The sequence below is a fragment of the Homalodisca vitripennis genome, chromosome 6 (genome assembly GCF_021130785.1).
Source record: "Homalodisca vitripennis isolate AUS2020 chromosome 6, UT_GWSS_2.1, whole genome shotgun sequence".
In the NCBI taxonomy this organism is placed as follows: domain Eukaryota; kingdom Metazoa; phylum Arthropoda; class Insecta; order Hemiptera; family Cicadellidae; genus Homalodisca; species Homalodisca vitripennis.
In genome coordinates this window covers 117,298,786-117,322,689 of record NC_060212.1, presented here as the reverse complement: position 1 = coordinate 117,322,689, position 23,904 = coordinate 117,298,786, and the positions used below count along the sequence as shown (strand labels likewise).

The 23,904-nt window shown below is 32.7% G+C and overlaps 1 protein-coding gene across 1 annotated transcript in view; it reads left to right on the top strand.

The window, feature by feature from the left end:
* The window catches only part of LOC124365534 (piezo-type mechanosensitive ion channel component), a 192,913-nt gene extending 180,797 nt beyond the window's left edge, over nt 1-12,116 (top strand). The window contains exons 50-51 of the mRNA XM_046821521.1: nt 6,478-6,598; nt 9,627-12,116. Of these exons, the coding sequence (XP_046677477.1) occupies nt 6,478-6,598; nt 9,627-9,800 (295 nt within the window). The 3' untranslated portion in view covers nt 9,801-12,116. The remainder of the gene's footprint in view (nt 1-6,477; nt 6,599-9,626) is intronic.
* The last annotated feature ends 11,788 nt before the right edge of the window (nt 12,117-23,904 follow it).

The following is a 23,904-nucleotide window of genomic DNA, read 5'->3' as shown; positions in this document are numbered from 1 at the left end:
TGGAACTGTTTAAAGGTAAGAGTAGAAGTAAACTACTTTTGCGACCTGAACTCATGTCGCTAGGTCCAGATACTACATGACGATATATTTCATCAGTGGTCCGCAATGGGTTATTAATGCATGTTTGTGATTAAAATTAAAGAGTTTTTATGTGATAGTAAAATAATACACAATTTGAAAAACGAATATTTTTCCATTGTAACATTTTTTTATTGATATGTCTTTTTTTAACGCCATAATATGAGTCTTATTTATTATATTATTGTTTATAACGTACAGTACGATTTACTGTACTTTATGAAAAACGTAACCAAAAATTAAACATTTTAACACAGAAATTTGTCAGTTTTCTTAGTCTCCGCAAGATTTTGCTTTGTACAGATAAATGATATTGGAGCTTAAGCTATTGAAGCAGTAATAAACCTGAGCACTTGACACGCGACGACCATAATTATTTGCAGTGACAGATGGTGCGGTGGTAGCAGAGTCTGCTACGCGTACACAGTTTATTCTTGTCAATTCTTTATTGTACTAATCGCTACTCTAAAATTTATTTTATACATTGTTTATATATTTCTTACATAAATGAATCTGAACTTATAAATAGGGAACCTTATTTATTTGAAGCTCTGGAGTGAACCAAACATACAATAAACCGCTATTTACAAATAAAAATAATGTAAAACAAGTCATCACACCTAGCTGAGAGGATCCAAACGCATTCCAGGAAAAATTTCAAGAAATACAATGATTATTGATGCAGACAGAAAATAGGACACATTGTATGTGCCTTTCCTCCACAGTGGGTTAACCAATGATAATAATTATATTTTGCACAAATCTTATTCGTTTATTACATAATTAAAAAAAAAACAAGATTTGTTTCATTCTATTATTTTTTTACCTTTATTTATTTTCTTCAATGTTAATTCAAAATACATTTTCAATTAGGAACGTTTGCTTATAAATGTTGTAACACTTTGTGGGTTGTTACGGATTTCATTACTTTTCCATCTTTAGGTTTTTGGGCAGTACCTGGTGATTGTATATTGAATTTATTCTCTGAGTAGTTGTATATGTGTACATTGCATGATCTTGAAGAAAGTTGTCTGGTTATTGGGAAAACACATGTATATATTAAGATTTACAATATATTGTTCTGTATAGATTCTATGGGTTATCCGGCTATTATCCTTGTAATTGTGTAATATGAATAAATAAAAACTTACAAGCATTTGGTTTCAATTATTTAGACTATGCATTTTGTTTTTTAAAGTAAAAATGCGTAATTTACATTACACTGTATTGTTTTTCATCTCAAAACATAAATATTCACTATATAAAATGTTATACAATGTAAAATTTAAGAACATATGGTAAAAATATAAAAACAAAATTCATTTGAAATTGTTTAAGTATAGTATGAACACTTCAAACATTTTTTGTTTGAAGTTTGTTTTTGACAATGAAAGGATTGTGAAGGAAACAGGATTTTTCGGACATTTGTTCAATGATACAATACTGATTGTATTGATTATTGATTGTATTGTATCACTGTACGATGGCAAATGTCCGGAAGAAAACCCTGTTTCCTTCACTTAAAAAAAAAAACTTTAAATTCGAGTATATTGCATGAAAATTAGTCCAAAATTATATAAAATCTGTGGGAGAGATAGTTGTACAATATTATTGGTTAACTTGCTCGTATATTTATTATGGTTGTTTATTTCAATGTTTACATTTGAATATTTTCAATTGTTTTTGGGGATAATTGTTAAATTTCTATGACATTCCTGATAATCCTTTGGCTTACCCCACCTGCTTACCTTATAGGTGAAGAGATGTTACCCTTAGTTGAATGTTGTCTGTAAATATGTTGTCAGAAGCCCTACCCTCCTCCCTCTGCGACTAACTCTACCCTCCCAGGTAACTCTATGTTTATATTGTACAGTTGCTGTGTTTGATTTGCTTCAAATTTCTATTGAGAGCTGTATTTATACAAGATTGTATGCTTCTAAAATTTATACTTGTTCTTCTGTATTATCATGTATCTGCCTAAACTGCAGCTTTGCTTTTTGAGTGTTGTTGTGGCTTATGCTGTTTTCTATTGTATATTTCGACATGTATAAAAAAATTGAATTAAGTATTTACATTACTTTTTTATAAAATTTGGCATTTTATAAAATTTAGTATAGCTTAGTTGTACATTATTTTTGTATGTATGCAATCTATTAAAATAGTTTCAGTTTAAGTTTTATAAATATTACTGAAATTGTAGAATGTGTAAAGATGTTTAAATCTGGGCCAAATGCAGACATAAAACTAAGATCGGGCTCCCAAAAAGATTAAATAATTTTTCCATAAAAGTTTAAATAATCCAAAACGTTGTTAGGTATATGAAAGTTATCAGTTATAATTCCTAGTAATTGTGAAAACTATGGAACCACTTTAAAACCTAATTCAAGAATCTTTATTAGTCATCATAACATCATTAAAATGCATTGACATGTCATCAAAGCTTCAATAGAATATTAGATAATAATGTATTAAATTAAATGTTAATTCAAGTGAAAACCTGACTGGTCGAGATGAAGTAACAGTATCCTATGTATAACTAAGCATGGACAATCAACAATAATTAGCCTTAATGTCCTAAATGTCTCGGTAGTCATTCATAAAAATGTCTACTTTCATAATGGTCATGATGACAACAAAAAGACAATTATTGTAGTAGGTATTATGTGTTAACACCAGACAGACCACAAGCGTCTTCGAAAATATCATTTTTTGTTAACATGTTGATCATTGTTGCTTAACACAGTTTAGTGTGCTTTACAGTAGAATCAAACGAATGCTCAGCAATATGCTGAGCATAAAAATAACGTAACAATAACATAAAAATGTGTACGGTAGTTACCAACCACACAAATGTTATATTACCAAGAATCCGACACTTTTCTTTTGATATGAACAAGGAAATGCTGTGCATTTGGCACTGTTTTAGTATTGCTGAAGTCTCTCACTGTTATAGCTGAGTACCTACCAGCCCTAAATATGGTCTATTCGTACGCTTTTTTAGAGATTTTGTCAAATATTACTAAAAATCATTTCCATTACACACCACTTTTTGGAACTATCCACAGTGTTGCTTTCTGATGTATGTGGCATAGCTTTCAAAACACGTGCAATACAATATATGGACACTGTATTGATTTCTTAAAAAAGAAATATATTACAACTATTAATCTTTAATTAATTGACAATCGCTCACAGCTTTGCTTTTGTTTACATTTGCGTATATGCTGTGTGTGTATAAATTTAATTGTAAATTCCAAGACTGAATAGTAATAATGTTTTTGAAAAATGCATGTTGGTATCCCACTTGTAACATTGCAATTAGAGTACAATTTAACTATTAACATATTCAAATTTAGGCTTGTCTTATATATTTCTTATAAATAAGTAAAATGATTTCCTATGCTTTATAATTATATTTAATGTTAATTGTTTGAACAATGATTGAAATAAAATTGGAAATAACATTGTTATTAAAATAATAAATAACCGTTGGCATTAATCAACAGTTCATAAATAAATTTTATTGATGACTCATTGTAATGTATCATTTCATTTGAAGAATGCGTATTATAAAATTAATCCATAATAAAAAGTGTTACATTATAAATATAAATAAAAACTTGTGGACTTTCTTTATTAATCATACCATATCAGATAGTTCATTTTTTCCAAATTTAATGTACATAAAAATAGACATACATTTTTTTCTGTAATATGAAATTGGAGTATTTATAACTGAATAGTTTAGCAAGCTCCTGCAAAATTAACCAGAATTTGGTGAAGAACATTCAGATATTTGGTGAAAATAATACAACACCATCCTATTAATATTTATTACTTATTACTTAGGTTTAAAGCCTTATATATTGAATGGAGAATTATGGAAAATTCTTCTTTTTAAATAAAATGAGAGAACACTTTGAACACTATTAAAAAAAAATGCCACAACCTCTAACCATAAAATTTTTATCTAAAATAACTCAACTTCCATAATATCACTAAACTATAATTATGATTGATGACCATTCATTAAAACAGAATGTCTTTAATTCATCAAAAGGGTTTTCCATGAAGAAATAAATAATAAATATTATTTTTTTTAATGTATTATTATGTGTGAATCCAATTCAAACAAACCCATTTCAAAAGAAATGTTGTTTCTGTGATGAGAGCCATAATACTAAAGTGTGTTTCATGTCTAAGCACTTTTAAAACACTTTTAAAACACTTACCATTAAACTTACCCTATTTGTGTAGGAACAATTAGCTGGACAATGCATGGTGTGAGCCTTAATGCGTGCCATAAAGCTAATCCAAGTTGAGTACGCCTTTGAGAGTCATTAGTACAAGTCATTCCTAGGCCAAAGCATTTAAAATGTAAATCTCTTATAAATACTTGCAATTTCAAAACCTAATAAACAAAAACTCTCATAATTGGAAACTGTATTTGTAATTTAAATATATTAATATTTAATTAAAAAATTTTTAAACATTCTAAATGAGCATAAGAAACAGAAAATACAAAACTTATCAATAAATGACTACTGTAATCTGTCAATAAAACAAGTGGAAATGCACAAAGCAAGGGCAGTAGCAAACTGTTGCATCAAAACGAATCAGCTGGTAAATTTTTAGTGTTATACAAATAACAGAAGGTAAACTCCTGATTTACGAGGGTCAGTCAAATATAAACAAGACTTTTAACTTATACGTTTACTAAAGCTAAACAATACAATGATTACATGTTACTGCTTTTCTACATAGTCTCCCTCAACTCTCACACACTTTTCCCAGCGTGAGGATAGCTTATGGATCCCTTCTTCATAAAAGATTTGAGGTTGTGTCTTGAACCAATTGCACACAAATTCCTGTACTTCCTCATCACTTTCAAAACGGTTTCCACCAAGTGCTTCTTTGAGAGGACCAAAGAGGTGAAAGTCACATGGAGACAAATCTGGGCTGTAGGAAGGATGTTCCAATGTTTCCCAATGAATTTGGCGTAATTTCTCTTGGGTCAAGGCAGCTGTGTGAGGCCTAGCATTGTCATGAAGCAAAATGACATCTCTGATTGGCTGATTACGCCTTTTGTTCCGAAAGGCTGCTTTTGCTTGCTCAAGAAGTTGACAGTAATAAGCAGCGTTCACAGTACGACGTTCGTGTAAAAAGTCAATAAGCAAAATGCCTTTGCAGTCAAAAAAGATGGTGGCAAGAACTTTCCCAGCAGACAACCGTGTTTTGGCTTTCACAGGGCGAGTTTCGTCTTTCCTTCGCCACTCCATTGACACCATTTTGGATTCAGGAGTGTAGTGATGGACCCACGTTTCATCACAGGTTATTATGCGATTTAAAAAACCATTCCCCTCTCTCTCAAGCCGATTCAAAAGCCTTTGGCAAATGTCTCTCCGGGTTTGTTTTTGATCGAGAGTCAGAAGCCGAGGGACCCATCTTGCACAAATTTTCCGAAAACCCAGAAGCTCTGTGACGATGGAATGCACACTACCATGACTAATTTCCACTTCACTGGCAATTTCATCTATCGTTAAGCGTCGATCATTTTCAAGAAGTTCACGAACAGCACAAATGTTCTCATTAGTCAAACTGGTCCTTGGACGCCTATTGTGACTTTCATTTTCAACTGTTTCACGCCCGCCTTTGAATTTTTTAACCCAATCGTACACTTGAGAACGTGATAAAGTCTTATCCCCAAACTGAGTTGTCAGTCTAACAAAAATTTCACTTGGTTTAACACCTTCGTTTGTCAAGAACTTAATAATAATTCGTTGCGCAACTGCAGGTACAACCTCTTGTTCAGACATGGCTACAATGACAAACAAAACAGCACTGAGAACGCATTGTTGCAGCTTTCCCCCTCCCCCAGGCTGCCCCCTACCACTACTGCAACATGGCTACCTGCTACAACCTGGACGTGGGGTATAGTAATAAAAGTCCTGTTTATATTTGACTGACCCTCGTATGATGAAAATTATCACTCATAACCACAAGCATTTTGTGTTAGTCTGAAAATACACTTAGTTAAGTGTAGTTAAGTAGTAGTTAAGTAGTTTATCATGAAAAGTTTTTCTCCATGATAAACTACAGTTGAATTCATCAATATTACAAAAGAACAGTTAAAAATAAATACTGAGTAATTTCTCCAAAATATTCTTGTAACTTGATGTATTGTAGTATACTCTTCTTTGATACTTCCATTGAATATTTCTCAACAGTTAATTGCTTTAAATCTAGTGAATTGCTTTAATTTTTTTATAGTAAAAAAAAATAATTTATTTAGTTGTTAGCACATTTATAATAATAATGTAACTAAGTGCATGAACTGTTGTTTTTCAAATCCTTTCTTTCTTTAATTAAAAATGTCTCAGTAAAACTTTTGTTTTCCAGGATCATTGGACTGTACACAACATTTGTAATCGTTCTTCATTCGTTCATTAGAGGGTTCTTCACTGGTATATCTTTCAAGATCATGTTCGATGATATGCCTAATGTAGATAGAGTACTTCAGGTAAGTCATCAATCTTTTTTTAAATTTCTTTTATTCCATGATTTATAGTTTTTTTACAAAAGAACAGAAGAACCTAAGTTAGTGTTTTGTTGAATGGTAATAATTGTCCTGATATGTTTCTATATATATATCCCAATTACTATACCATGTGTATGTAAGTGTGGATAACATATAATCATTGGGTTCTTTATAATTTTCCCAACGTTTGTTTACAAAGTAATATATCCTCCAATTTACTTTCCATACTATATTTCTGTAACAAGTTAATTTCAGTTCTTTATAGTCTTTACTAAAATAGAGGAAATCTGGTGAAACTACCTAGTATCCATTATTTATCCCAGTTGTCACGTGAAGCATTGTTTAAAATGGTAGTCTTTTAGCTCACAGTGGTTTATATCCAAACTTTAGTCTGAGTACTTTGTTCTCTGTACTATTCATCTTGTATTGTACCATTCTCTTCTGTTCTTTATCAATTTTATACATTCAATTAACTCGTTTCTGTCAACGAAACAAGTCACACATTCTGTTAGACTTTCTGTGTATGTAATATACAATACGGTATGCAATGTTTCATTTTTAAGCATTAACGTATCAGTAATACAAGTGAATTCATTGTAACAAAATCATGCATGGTTGTTTTTTTTTTTTTTAAGGCATTCTTTTTACTCTGATGTAATTTTAATTGAGGATAATAAACATTTTTAAGGGAAAACGGTTCAAACTTACAAATATTTATTGATCTCCCCGTGACCTCTTGGTTAGAGAGCTGCAATCTTACCTCTATGCAAATATTTATTGACCTCCCCGTGACCTCTTGGTTAGAGAGCTGCAATCTTACCTCTATGCAACGGTGTTGGTTTGTATATGTCGTATAACAGACTTCGATGAGGCTGCATGCAAAATTTCAAGCAAAAGAGAAATGCCTAATGCTCAACAACAGTCGTTGAGATTTGACTTTAACGACGCTCAGCATGACTTTACCCTTGGATGAACTTGCACATAGCACTCATTTTTGTCTATTTTGAAATGGATTTTCGTGCAAAATATAAAGTCTACAAATAAAATCTTTCTCGAGATATCCTGTGGATAGTTTTTAAGTGAACATGCGCTTCTATGTCAAATGTCAAAATATCATATGATAGTACTCTGTTAACAAATTTATTTGTTCTGCGATTTTTTTGTTATCCATCAGACCATTGCAAAAATGTTGGCTAACATCCAGCTAAATCCAATGGAGTGATATTGACCGCCATCAAACTTGATGTTCCCCAGAAATGAAGCTTCATGCAAAATTTCTATGGGTCAATTTGTTCTCGAGATATCATGAAATTTTTTCAACCCCCTAAACAAATATATTGCCTCAATACAAGGGAAAAGTACAATAATATCGTACTAAAATAGAATAGAATATACCCTTATTGCACATATTCTTGGGGAACAGAACAATGGTTATAAATGTTTGCTACTGGCTGTAACCAACCTGCCACTGTTGTCTTTAATATGCCCTTCATGGGTTTGTTTGCCACATCCATTCCACTGAACCTGTCAGTACGATGGTCTTTTAATAATTTAATGAATTTTTGTTTCTAATTATCTATATATTTAACTACTCATACAAATAATGTAATGAAAATAAGCCAATGTACGACATCAAAAACCTCTTTATTTATGTAGCGTAAGAAAAGTTATAATGCATTTAAAAATTGTTATTTAAAAAAATTACAATAAGAACCAAAAACAATTTTACCAAAAGCTAAAAATATATAGATTACAACTCAAGATACACATATTTCCCTAAATACATACAAAAGTGCATAATTAAATATTTTATACAATTGTTATATGCAATGCAAAAAAATCCAGAAATCTTTGGTTTATAGAAATGTTATGATACGGTTCTCAAAGGATTAAATAGTTTTATGTTCATAACTTTAGATATCTTTAAGGTCTCAAGATAGTGAAACTCCAAAAATGTGAAAATTATATATTAACATGCAAACCATTGAAAAGTTATCCTAGACACTGTACAAATTAACCCCAGAAACTGCTAATTAATCCATGTTCTGTTCAGTATTTGTAAATCATAGAAACACTGCTCTTGACTGTGTCATGAAGAATACTTCATATCATTGTACAAAATATGCAATAATCCATTGAGCTCTGGTACCTTCATTGAAGTTTCGTAGTATAAAGCAAACATGATCTGATACTTTGTGGCCTAATTCTGTTGTCTCAGTAATTTTCATTATTTCAGTTATTCTGTCGCTGTATACAGTGCTGATTGACAGACTTGTCTACCAGATGTTAGCCATCAAGCTCAATATAATTCAATGTGTACATTTTATGTGATAAAATCACATAGTACTGAGTTTTATTTTAATTTGATTGCTCACCGTCATGATTTAACATGTTCACGGCAACGGCTTATTTCCATACTTTTTTATTTGCCATCAAATTTTTCAAAAATAATAGCAAAAAGGCGCAAGTATAATGAGGAAAGTATGTAGACTTTGTAATTTTGCACAAAAAAAATTATTTTTAATTATGTTTTATCAATGCTTACCCGTGTACTTCATGGGGTACCTAAAACATTAATTTACTTCAAAAATTAAGCAATTGTGCGCCTGACTGGGTACACAATCACTGTACATATATCTGTATATTATGTGAGGTTGAGTGGTAGAGAGGGCTAAATAGCCCTAACTCCGCCTCTTAAATAAAGGCATATTTCATTTCATTTCATTTCATTTCACAATAGTCTGAAGTATTTATTTAAGCACAGGTTCAAATTTAGCAAACCACCAAAACAGGCAAACAATAAAAACTCAATAAGGAAATCCATTGCAACTTGTACCCCATCAGGCGCACGACACGCTTTACGAAAGCCCGGTGTGTACCTAGTCGGCAGTTGTGAAAGATAGTGTGTACCTGACAGAGTACATATTGTTATGAACGTGTTAAAACAAATTTGTGACATTCTGTTTTCAAATCTAAAAAATGCACCTGCTAATGAAAAATCTTGTTGCAGTTGTGTCTGGATATATACTTGGTTCGGGAGAGTGGTGAATTGGACTTGGAAGAAGATTTGTTTGCCAAACTTGTGTTCTTGTACCGATCCCCAGAGACGTTGATAAAGTGGACGAGACCTCCTGAAGAGATTCCACCAGAGGAGGCGGAAGACATGCCTCGACTCGTTCAGTAAATGCTACAGCTTGTAGCCCAAGTATAAACCAAAAATTTAAACAATATAAGTGTACGACACTCTAAATTTTGTAATCCTCCCTAAGATTTCATCATTAGGAAATAATTCTTCTCCTACCAGCCATAATTCATATGTTCTTGTTATGTGATTTTAAAATTCATCCAAATTAATTTATGTGAATTCAGTTTGTTCCAAATGTCTCCTCTTATTAGCTATAACTAACAAGTCTATAAACACTAGTCATGTAGAAAGTGTGCATGTAATGATAATCGATCATCAGACGCACAATTCCTCAATCAATATTTACTAATAATGTATGATTTTTACTTTTATACGTTGGATTTATATCGTTATCGCTAATTCATATGCATGCTAAAACCAACTGTAGCTTTATGTCGTAAATCTTTTTGTATGAGTCGATGTTCAATTAGATGTTCAGTAGCTGTATGTAGAAATATATTCGGAGCAGCCACATTGATGACCTTCTACGTTGATTTACTTTGGAGTAATTAATTGCAATGTTATTGTTGTTTTACTGTACTTATTTTATAATATTTTTTATACATCTTTTACAGAGAGGTACTATTTATTTATTTATAAATACATTTAATCATAAGCTTGTTTTGTACATAGTAATGTTATTTTAAAGTAATTTTATTGTATTGTTTTTCTTTGAAAATTTTAAACTTGTTACGGTTTTAATCTATAGGTATTTATATAATTCTATGATAATTAATACCTTTAAGAATCATAATAATATTTTAGATTCATTACTGTTCACCCACAAACATTAATAAGGTGCCTGTCGTTTTTGTATGTACAAATAACTATTTTGGTACACTTTTAAGCAAACATAATCACTAATTGTATACAAGGAATTACTGAGTAAAGTAGTTAAGTGTTATGTGGTAATAGTAGTAAATTTTTATACTGAAATGCAGCTTCACTTGCATTTAAGTAATTAGTTGTTATTTTCTTCCCTCGAGTGGCAAGTACTGAAAATGATTGCACTCTTTGGAACTGAAAGTTTACAATCTTCCAACGGTACAGATAAGAGAGCGTTCAGGTTTTAAAAGGAATGTACCGTGATTAAACGTAGCATTGCTGACTTTCGATTGCAGTAAAATTAATTTACCAATAATGATAGTACAAATAAAAATGTATGTTTACAGTTTTCAAAGAATTAATATGTACTAATGTAGATTTAAGTGTTGTTTGATGGCTGTAAATAGTGTAACGTAACATTTAAATATCACGGTATTAATGATTCCTTGCATTTGTAAAATTTAGAATTTTGTTTAATGTTATACTTGCATGATTAAATTTATTTTATATGTCAATCTGCCCTATTCATTTATATTTTAAAACTACCATTATACTGATATGTTAGACGTTTCTTGATTATTATGCTAAAATTACTGTTGATGTAATAAGTTTTAGAATTAAATGTATTTTAGCTTTTTTCACCTAATTTGTATCGAAATAAACGTTTACACCTTCAACTTATGAGTGTATCTGTGGAGACGCAGGCGTCTCTGTTAACCAATGAATGAATTGTAATATTTGTTATTATCTTGGATGTTTGATGTTCTACTATTTAATAATGTAAAAATGATAAAAACCTTGATAACATGCAGATATAATCATACAGCTGGCTACATTTATTTGTATACAAAGTTGGTGCTATTTAGAAAAGAATTATGACATTGCTGATTGCAGAAAAGGTACTGGTTCTGAACTTAAGTTAAAAGTTAATAAACCTTACATTCAGTGTATTAAATTATATTTTGTTTGTTCATAAGGTGTACAATTATAACCATACCAAAGCAGAGTAAATTTGTCATCTTTTTATGGCAAAGTATATTATCAGTCTTCCATGTTAACATATGTATAAAGAAAATTTGCATGAACCTATCTTCAACCCACAATTTATTGTCAACATTAGGCCTATAAGTTACAAAGAAGTTATATAAATTTATTATTTTTATAGCATTAGGCCTATAAGTTGCAAAGAAGTTCAATCAATTTATTGTTTTTATAAACAGTTGTTGATTGTTTTTAAGCTTTGATATGATACTTTTGTATGCAGAATTATATGTTCAGTTGTTGTATGAAAACTTAATAAATGTTTAAATCACTGTTAGAAACACCTTAAACATATCAGTAGCTATAACTCATGAAGAAAAAATTGTTTCGTGTCTTGAAAACTCTTATTGTGTCCCAAGTTGGAGGTAATAGTTTTGACTTTTGTGCCTTGAATTTGTGCTTTGCTAACTCATTTGGATGAACAATTAAATATTTGACCATCTGCTTTAATTGCTTATTTACTTTAATCCCTATGTAACATAGGTACATATTGTAGTCACAATCACAGTATCTCTACAGTCTGCATGTGTACCACGAACGCTGCTGGAAATCCACACACTCGCATCTCGCATCTTTTTTTACAGCACACAATTTGCTAGCGTATCCTTTTTTCTATTGCTTTAGAGTAGCAAGGCGAATAAAATATTTCTTTATAAATTATTACTGAAAACGTGTTTAATATTAAATAACAAGTTTTTTATCCTTTATGTTTTAAATATCCTCCTACATTGTCTGTACTCCAATGAAAGTTTTCTGAGAGTTTGAAGTACATAACTGACACTGTCTACCAGTTACATGTACAGGGTGGTCAACTCAAGGATCACCATTGGGATCTCGGAAATTACTAATTTTACAGCACACTTTACATGGGAAATGTTACCTTATTTTTATGCTAATTAAAATTACGTAAAAAATTATTAAATTAAAATTAAGATTTTTAAATTCGTCCACTATTTTACAATATGGTGGTTACCTTTACCCACGGAAACCCCTATTTTTCTGACAGATTCAGGGTTTAACATGGAGTTCTATGACTTTTGTTATTCTTCGTGTTATTTCATTATACGTAAACATTTAGCTGCTAGGAATGCTGACAGTTCAGCAATTATTATTCCTGTGAACGCCAAATTCTTTTATAGATATTTTTCCCTAGCACTAAATTGAAAAATATTTTTTAAAAGGATCTAAAACAAGTTTTTTATTTGTTTTAATAGTTTCTTTAATGAATAAAAAACGGCTTGATGCTTTTTTGGTGGGTTTTTTTATGACTTATCTTGGTTCTTTTTAGATTATAAGTACCACCATGTATGAAATCAATGAACAACTTTATTTTGATAAACCTTATTTATTAAAATTACGTTTTACAAAACCGTACATGAACGAAAAAATAATGATAAAAGTCGAGAAATATAAAAGTTGAAAAACAGTAAAAAGACAGTTTTTGCTAATTGGTTTAGTTCTATAAGTAGTACTCCAAAGTATGGTAAACCTCTGATCAAACTTCTGGGTTTGATGCTGGATTATCAGTACATGTCTTGCAAGAGTATAAGGTTTCTTCCTGTAGCCTGTTTTTAACAATCTAAACCCCTCACAGTGTCCTTCGGTCTATTTTGGATAAATGCAGTTTTTTTGTTGAGTCATTCAGCAGGTGCTGCTGCCTCTCCACAACTGGGTTGAGCGCAGGAGCCTCATCTGTGCATTGATTGCACTAGCTTGCTTGCAATGGGGTCCATCACCAAGCTTTATCTAAACTGTACATGTGTCATCAGTTTCTTCAAGTTTTGTTTTTGTGTCTCCTTGTACAATAGATAGGCATTTACAACTCCTATCCCCAACAGTCAAAAGAAGATTTTGTGGTACCACTTTCGTGCCCATTGCAAGAAGTTGCAGGATGATATAAACTGGTCACTTCCGTCCACTGCTCTCATTTTTGGTATAGAGTATCACTACACTAGGTTTGGCTGTTGAGATCTGTTTGGTCAATTACTGGTTACATCAGTCATTTTGTTGTACTGCCTTAATTTTTCCCAGGTGACTTCACTTCTGGCTGGTTTATATCTTCCAGTTGAACTCACAGTGGGCACATCAAAAACCGATGTGTCGCTTAAATCTGGGCAACCTTATGGAAGTCCAGGAGCGGCACATCACTAACCGCTAATGTTGAGATTCTGGGATGCAAGGGTAGTTCAATAGATCTAGTCTACTGCGAGAGATGAGTGTTGGAGTTGGTGGGGTTCATTCCCTAAGTATCAGAGGTTCTTGCTAGCCTCTAAAAGGGTGTGCCACCCCTTGTCTGCTTTGACTGGAGAGGCTGGTTCAGAGCTAGTGTAATATCTTTTGGTATAAGAGTGTAAGCCAGTTCAGAACTACAGACTTGCACTACCTATAGTGTTTAGAAGAGTCAAATTCAGTATTTCCTTCCAAAGTAAGGGAAATAACATATCTGTAGCCGTTTGAACAATCAGATAACACAAATATCTTCATTCCAAATTTTGCTGGTTTTTGTGGATTGTAAATTCTAAAACTTATCGTACCTTTGAACGAAATAGTACTCTCGTCCACAACCGTAGAACTGGTGGGATTATGAAGTAGTTTACACATCTTGCTCGTATGGTAATCAGAGACTGTATGAGAAAGCCTTTTGGTTGAAGTGCATTTGCCAAAAAATGTTTAGAAATTCGTGTTTGGAAAATACATCACTAAAGAATTTTATATGTAATTATCATGTTGTGTTAAAGTATTCTTCAATGAAGGTCGTTGGAATCAAACCCATATTTATGATTAGACCAAGGAAAGCTTTGAAATCAAATGTAATTATGTAATTACATTGTTTCAGTCTTGAGTTGGGTGAAATATTTGTGCTAATTTTCTTGCTTCCGTTCAAATTTGTTTCATATAAAATGTAGTCAATTATTACATTATCAGGAAAAAGGTCAACATTTTCAATTGATCAGAATCAAAGGAAGTAAGTAAGTTAGGTCCCTGATTTACACTGTAAATGGTTATTTTATAGCTAGGACCTGGATCATTATTAGTTACCTCAATCCAGGGAAGGTTTCTCGTAGGTTCCTATTTGAGGATGGTGATTGACTATCATCTGAGTTGGACCTACTCTCACTCAAATTGCTCAAAATAAGGTTCTCTTGCTCATTAACCTCAACTGAACTCAAAAACGTATTACATAACCTCAAGAAAAGTCTTAATAATCAAGGTCATCTGTATTGCCGGTGATGATATTTTCAGAATATTTTCAATATCACAAAGTATGTCAATACGTACAAAGTTTTAAAAACACTTAAAGTAATATAAACTAGTAAAACTGTAATGGACAAAAATATCAACTTTATTATTGTTTTCAGAGTTATGTAATACCAAGACAAAATGTTTGTTGAAAGATATGGAAAAACAATCAAAAAATAATTATTATTGACTGTGTATGTTACAAAAAGGGCAGCAGTTGGTTGCGCTGTAATAACTGCTGTGTCATAGTTTCGTGATTTATCAGCTCTATTCAGGAAGTGACAGCTAAGTGTTTAACAGAGCACAAGGACATGACCCATAGGATATCAGTTCATATTGCTTACCTCTCTCTCACTGCAATGTACACCCAGTCTGTAGTCAGTTATCAGTAGTGTAGTTTCTCTAATGCTATTATTCTATTTCTACTAATTTTTTGATTGTGTTTAGTGAACATTTTGTTCATGTAAATTTAGTGTATCATTTTATTAGTGTATCAAAAACTTATTGTGTATCACAATTCTATTGGTTTGAAAAAAAATATGGTGGACGTATGTAGGAGGCTAAGCGGTGCAGAGTACCGAAAAAAGCGGAAGAAAACCGTTGTTGATGTAATAGGTAAAACTGCAAAACTTCATACTTTTTTTAAATCAGTTTACGATCAGGAGAAATTTTTGCCATTCAAATACTAACACTGTAGTTGAGGGAAAAATTTCTGATTTTGTTGAAAACAAGTAATAAAGTGGTGGTGGTAGTAAGTAAGGAAAAGGAAGTTATGTCTATATCCGAAGTAGAAATAAACGAACAAGTATCTGAAAATGTTACTCATACTACATCCAGTAATGGTGAAACAGACAATTTAAAGCCAATGATCCAGTATTCTGGATAATAAACCATTCTACCATAGACTATTATGATTTTGATTTTTTTTAAATCGTTTTCTTAGGATAAGAAGCTTAGAAATTGCACATAGTCCTAAAAGGACCTTTGCACTGCTTCCGGAGTGACAGGATACTCTGGATGTATAAGGTTGGGGGTAGGGGCCACCTCCTATTGAGATACATGTGGATGAATTTAGGGTATTAATCTCAGTCATGTCCTCTCGGAACAAGGAGAAGCAAGCTCTGAACCAGCCTCTCGAGTCAGAGCAGGAAGGGAGTGGCACACCCTTATGTCTATGCTAGCAAAAACCTTTGACTATTAGGTAACCCCACCAACTCCAACAGTCACCTCCCACTGTAGACTAGATCTATTGAACTAACCTTGCACCCCAGAATCTCAACATTTGCCGTTAGTGGTGTGCCACTCCTGGGCATCCATAAGGTTGTCCAGATTTAAGTGACACATCGGTTTTTGTTGTGCCCAGTGTAGGTTCAACTGGAAGATATAATACAGCCAGTAGTGAACCCTTCTGGGGTAAGATTATTTTGTTATAAATAAGTAGTTTAAATCATAATAAAGATGGCATTTAGTCAATCCAAAAGAGCATACCCCGAAATAATAAAAAAAAAACAGATTGTTTAACAAATCCTTATTTGATCGGAAACTTGTTAATGTGGACATGGTGAATTGGGACCAATTTAATATATTCACCTAACCATAGATCTTTGTTCTGTTGCCTTCCTAAATTGTTCTGGAAAACTTCAAGACAACTTATAGAAGATGTATTTTCTGATTGGAAACATGGTTCTCCGCCGATTAACGAACATGAGAACTCATCTGCACACCTTGACTGTGTGCTAACGTTCAAGCAGTCTACCACTGAAATGGGAACACTAGGGAAACAATTTTAAATTAAAATTAGAGAAGTAGTAAAATATAGGAACGATTTACTTCACAGAGTTGTTGCCGTTATCAAAAAATCAGCATCACGATGCCTTACCTTTTAGAGGAGATGTTGAAGAATTGGTCTCACTAACAATGGAAACTTCATGATGTGTCTAGAACTTATAGCTGAGTTTGACCCATTTAAAAAATCTTATATTAATAAGTGCAGAAACTCTGGTTCAGGTAAGTTGTTTTACCTTTTATCAGCCGTTTGTGGAGAGTTAATTGAAGTGGTGGGTAAAAGTGCTCTATAAGCGATCATAAAAGAGATCCAAATCTTTTTCAATTATTGTGGACTGCTTGCCTGATGTGACTCATAGTGAATAATTATCATTCATCTCAAGATATGTTAATTAAAGTGGGGATCCTGAAGAACGTTTTGTTGGTTTTTTATTGTTGGTCTAAAAAAGAATGGTCACAAAGGAATAGAACTTGCTAACTCAGTTTTAGAATTTCTAAAGGCTATTACAAACTGTCGTTGACAATCATTTGATGAAGCATCAAAATGTCAGGGATATATACTTTTTACAAGCAAAGCTTAAAGAAGTCAATCCATTATTAGTATTTTACATGCCTTGCTCTGCACATTCACTGAATTTTATATGATCAAGAGCAGCAGAATATTGTGCTGTATCCAGAAACGTTTTTGAATTATTATAGTCACTCCAAAGCTTCTTTTCTGGCTCTCTTTACACATGGATGGAAAAGTTTTAGAATCGTTTTTCAACTATGATGATAAGAACATGATTGTCAAATCATTAAGCATAACAAAATGGCTGGTAAGAGAAGAAGTTGCAGAAGTTTGAACAGAAATGTTGAACCAATTACAAAACACACAAAATAAAATAAACCTGAAGGACTCAAGAAACATTTATGGCAATCTTTTGGAGAGAAGTTCTAAAAAGGTTCAATTCTGTCAGTGAAAAGGTTCGATCTGACTGAATGAACTTGTATACATTTGTGAGCCTTTACAAACCTCTCATTACATTTGTGGCTGAATGAAATTTAAGTTAGCTGGAAAAAGAAAAATACAGATTATCCAATATACTTGTGATAGTAACACTGTCATTGAATATATTGGAGAGAAACACAATCCTAAATGATCAAGGAAAAGGAAGAAATTCTTTGATGAATCATACTCATCTAAATCAGAGAAAAATGAAGAAAAAGGGGTAAACAATAAAGAAAGTTCAGATCATTGGCTTAAAAGTTGTTAAGTAATAATTATTGACCAACTCTCTTAGAGATTAATCTATAATGAATTGCTCAACAGGTTCTCATTCTTATCAAACCTATGCAACTTTAGTGTCAATAAAATCACTGCAGCAGCAAACTCCTTGCATGAAATGTATTCAACTGACATTGAATTGTCTTCATTTGTTGCTGAGTTTCTCTACTTAAAAGGACTTTTACATCAAGAAAAGTCAGAGGGTACCTAAGAAATGTCCTTATCACAACCGAACAGGTTTTTCTTGTCAAAGGACCTCCAGGGCTTTTGCACAAATACCTGTATATTTGCCTGAAGCTGTTTCTATGTATACCAGCAACCAACTGTGTAGCTTAAAAATTGTTTTCTGTACTGTCCATAATGAAAAGTTATTTGAGATCTACTGTTGGAAAAAAACTATTTGTTTATCTTTCTCTTTTGGCTATTGAAAAGGACCTGACTGTGTAAACAGTAAAACTTTTCTTTACAAAATGATTAACTACCAAATAGGTTTTTCATTGCTTGCTGTCTATGACATTACCCTTGAAGTGGAGTGGGGGGGAGTAGCAAAAGTCGGGCTCATAGGCGTAAAATGTGTAAATCCGGCCCTGGAAACACCCAATGAGCGGGAATGACAAAGCTAGAGAGCCAAACAAGCTTCAAGTAATAACAGCAAGTAGACGTTCAAGTAATAACAGGGCGTTCAAGATCCACAGCCGACATGGAACAAAACAAAAGAACAGCTGTTGTCGGTTGGTACTCCTCGCTGTTCAGTTTGGATGTTAGCTACGGCATTAGGCAGTAATAGACATGCCCTGCCACTTATCAGCAAATTACACTATTACGACCTCTAATATTGTAGAACGTTATGTGCGGAATAACTCATTTTAGGCATTATAGGGATTTCAAAACTTGCAACCTACAACCACTGTGCACGCTGAGTTAATATGTCGAATTTATTCTGTGCCTTTATAGAATTTCTAAAAATTTTATTTATAATTATTATAATACAAAATAATTATATAGAAAAATTCCAATAAAATTCATATTTATTTATTGTTATTCTTATATGTGTAGAAAAGGTACAAAACTGATGACATTGCCAAAGTTATCTTGACCTAAATTCTAAGACCAAATGCTGTTTTTAAATTGCTTTTTCTGAGCTGTTTATTTTATTTTTGTGTACACAAAAAATAAAAGTGGACCTAGAATTGAACCTTGAAGGACACTCATGTTAACTTCTATTCAATCATAGACTAATTTTTAAACCTTATTTTATTACAATTTGTTAGTAAATCCATTCAAAAGCAATTTATTTCCACTTGTACAGTAAATATCATGCATTGTATATGCAGTTTAAAAACTTAAACACACTTTTTTGAAATTTTTATATAATACATATTGCAAAAAACACACTTTCTACCCATCAAGCAATTTATTTAATGAATCATGTAAATTAATACCTATAATCATAAAAAGTTACTTATATCTGTGTGTGTGTGTGTGTGTGTGTGTGTGCGTGTGCGTGTGCGTGCGCGCGCGCGTGCGTGTGTGTGTGTGTGTGTCTAAGCGATAATGTTAAATGATATGATAAAATCTTTTGATTATAAAACAAGTTGCTGTTTCATTTCTTTTACTGGTTGTTTGTTGGTTTGCTATGTCCATGACGTCAGGTTTCACTTACATAAATGTTGCATGGTTTAGGGTTATCCAAGTGCTTCTATTTGCCCTTATATACTTGCCAATGTGTTTTATTCATGATAGGGTGTCATTTACGGAAATGTTGCGTGGTTCATTGATAACTTGGAGGCTACTGATGACCTTTATATACTTGTCAATATACTTTACTCATGAGAGAGTGTCATGTACAGAAATGTTGCATGTTTCATTGATAACTTGGAGGCTGCTGATGACCTTTATATACTTGTCAATATGCTTTATTCATGAGAGAGTGTCATTTATAGAAATGTTGAATGATTTATTGATAAATTAGAAGCTGTTGTTTACCTTTATATGCTTTTCAGTATGCTTTATCAATGAGTGGGTGCCACAGAAATGTGCATGATTCATTTGTAACATAGAGGCTGCTGATTGTCTGTATATTTTTGTCAGTATGCTTTATCCAGGGTGTCAGTATGCCCCTTGAGTTAGTTTGGCAGTTATTGAGACAGTTACACAGACTGAGCCAGACCTGTTGGTCAAAACATTGGGGTTACAGCAGCGTTCACCTACTCAAACTACAAATGAGAGTATTAATGTTTGAATGACAAATTATGTCATTTAATTCTTAAAATGGTTTTAATGAAATTAAAATTTTGTTATTTTTGACATGTTCACAATGACAACTTATTTCGGGACTTTTTTATTTGCCTTCAAATTTTTCAGAAATAATTGCAAAAAACCGTAATATTTTTTACATTATAAACATTTAAGTATTTCGAGAAAAGTAGGTAGGTTTCTCAATTTTGCACAGAACAAATTATTTCAATATGTGTTTCAATGTTTCTCTGCGTACTCCAAGGGCTACCTAAAAAATTACGCAGTTGTGCACCCGACTCAGTACATGATAGTCTGAGGTATTTATTTAAGTGCAGAATCAAATTTAACAAACCACCAAGACAGGCAAACAATGAAAACTCAGTAAGAAAATGCATAGTAAATATGTGTACTCCATCAGGCGCACAAGATGTTTTAAGAAAGCCCGACCAGTTAGACAACAGATGTTGTGAAAGATGGGTTATATGTCGTCGTGAATGAGTTAAAGACACAAACATGCTTAACAATCATCAGAATACACATAATTTAAGAATGAGCTAATGTCCTCCCTATTAAAACAACTAACAAACCCTTGTCAATAAAAAATCAATGAGTACCATTATATTCTTTTAAATTAACCAAAGTTTAAGTTTATTCCGAAAGGACACTAGAGTATTGACCTCCTTGAATCCAGAAGGCATGTTGTAAAATTTTATACTGGAATAAAATGATTGTTTTTTTCAGAAAAAGTTGTTGGGTGATTGGGGAGCTACGGAGATTGCAAGGTTACTGGAGATAGATGTTTATTTCTGAAGACAAATAATATTCCAACTATTATAAGCTTGGGAAAGTCAATAATTTAAATTGTCTAAAGAAACCTCTGCACGATTGAGATCGATCTTGTCCACCTATTTACTCTTACAACCTTCTGAAGCATAAAGAGAGCCTTAATTCTGGTGGATTCATGACACCATATGAGTAAACTTTTGAAATCACATCTCTCATCACAATTTAGTGTAGTAGTCTAGTTGTGAGATAGCGTAAAACGTGCAAGATGTATGTTGCTGCTATCCCACATTTATAAGTATTTCCCCAAATTGTGTGTTATTACCACCAATATAATAAAAACATCAATATCTAATACATGTAAATCCCTACAGAACATCCAGTGAACTGAATCGTTCTATTAGAGTTTTTGCATATGATTTAGTCTTGTACAATTCAACAAACATGTCCGACTGCCTATAGTTCTATAGTGAAGTGGCTCCAGGAAAAAGTGCATTAAAGGTGGTAAATAACCAACAAATTTTACTATACTTGTGTAAAAACCTTCCTGGATTAACAGTAAGTCCATTCACTTACAAAATACAATATCTAATCAAAACCATTTTTTAATTATTTTGACAAAAACTGAAAATGACCAAGCAAGCTCTATTTTAACATCAAGACTTTTTAAAGACAATAATTAACTACGAGCTTTAAGAAAAATCTCATTAAGAAGAAAATTCGTATGCATGAAAACTAATAACTTAAGTTAGATTCATTCAAGCTTAACTCTCTTTCAAGAAAAATAAAATACTTACTGTGACGTCATAAGAACTGCCAACACAACTGGCTTAATACACGTCACCTGTTTCAAACAGACATTCAACCTCCACATCACTCAGTACTGGCACACGGCACTTGGCCACCTGATACTGGAGTACTGACCCGGACACCTAGTCAGCACTGTCAGCGCTGACCTACAGCAATACAGCTGCTGCTGTACTGCATATCTCAGTTGACACGGCACTTGGCTACCATTTAACCAAGCACATTTATTTCAAAATTGGTTGACTATTAAACTTGACCTCTAGAACTTAAGAAACAATAACAGGAGCAATCAGCCAAAGCTTACCTAAAAAACTGTTTTATTTTTTTTTTTTTTAACAGAGCATATTCCCTAATAAAACTGTTTTATTATTATTTTTTTACCATATCAGCCAATCAGCCAAAGCTCACCTAAAAAACTGTTTTATTATTATTTTTTTTACCATATTTAACAGGAGCAATCAGCCAAAGCTCACCTAAAAAAACTGTTTACTTTTTGCCATTTTTAACAGGAGCAACCAGCCAAAGCCTACATTTCCAAACTTTAACTCAAAAACTGCATCACACACTTTTTATATTGACAACTATTGTTACTCTAAAGTATATATATTACAAACCAACTAAGGTAAAAAATGCCTACTAAGTATCCCTGTGGCTCATGTGAAAATAGGAGTGAAATACTCAGGTCTAAAGTGCACTGGTCCTTGCAACATGTGGTATCATGCAGGCTGCCAAAATGTAAAAGAAAAAACTTTGAAAAAACTAAGTTCTCAAGATATAAAAACATGGACATGTTTCACATGTAAGGCAGGAGGCTCAGATCATGACAAAGACCTAGTTATAAATACCATAGACAACCCTTCCTCCTCTGACTTAACATCAAATACTCATAACCAAAAAGACATTCTAAACAACTCCATAAAAACTCTAGAGAGCAGTATTTTTAGAAAATGAAGATGATAAGCTTGCTATGGGCTGCTACAATAGGATCGGCACTGCTGGAGGAAAACAATGTTTTTAAAAGAACAACTGACTATTGTAGAAAATAAGTTAGCATGTTTATACAATGTAAATTACCCAGTAATGAGGCAAAGATTGAAGAAATGGCTGAAGAAGAGGAAAAAATTTCTTGGGAAAATTGAAACCTTATCCCAAAAGTTAGCTGAAGCTGAAGCTCAGATTGAAAAAGAAAAGAAAAATGTAATGGAAATTCAAAACTTATCTGAAGACCATGACAGGAAACAGGAACAGATAATTGAAAAATATGTTACAAAAAACAGGGATCTCGAGAAACAACTTTTAGTTTTGAACGCAGAAGGAAGTAGCCAAACAACAGCTGAAAACCTCAAGCAAAACTGACACTGTAAACTCAAACTGAAAAATGTGAAACTTTTTAACGCAAGACAAGCCACAAAACTTAACGGCTATCTTGCTAGAAATATCCCAAATTAAATCCAGGCAGAACAGCATGGAGACTACCCTTAAAGACTTGAGTGTTAAGCCTCAGTGCCACTGTTCATCAAGTCAGCAAAAGCTAGTTGTATATGAGCAAAGCACCCAGACTGAAAATATCCCCCTACAAAACACCACAAGATGTTACCTGTCTACCACAAACACACATGTCAACATACGAAGACCTAAAGATGTGAAGACCAATTGGGGTAAACATAGAGACCAAATCAGTGTCTCTCTTCAGTCTGCAAAGTTTAAGGCTTTCCAGAATAAAAACTACCCTCTTCCCAAAGGAACAACCCCAAGCAGAGAATAAAAAGGATTAATAGTTTATGCAATCAAAAGTCTAATGCAGTGGATTTGACAAAAACTTACACCAATGAGGAACTTAGACTTAGTTTAGAAAGTAACAACCTACCACACTCAACTGAAATAAATACAGCATCCGCTCTTGAAGCCCCTGCCCTTGCACCCCCTTCATCGATGAGAAGGCCACCCATAACTGCTACAAGACTTGAGTCCTCAGAAACCTTCCTTGAGTTTTATGAAAATAATATAGAACATGTCAAAGCCAATTATCATAGAAATCAACTTGCTCCTATAAAAATTGAAACATCTCACCTTTTTTAGAACCAGGCAGCAATGTCAGACCTCCAATATAAAAAGTAA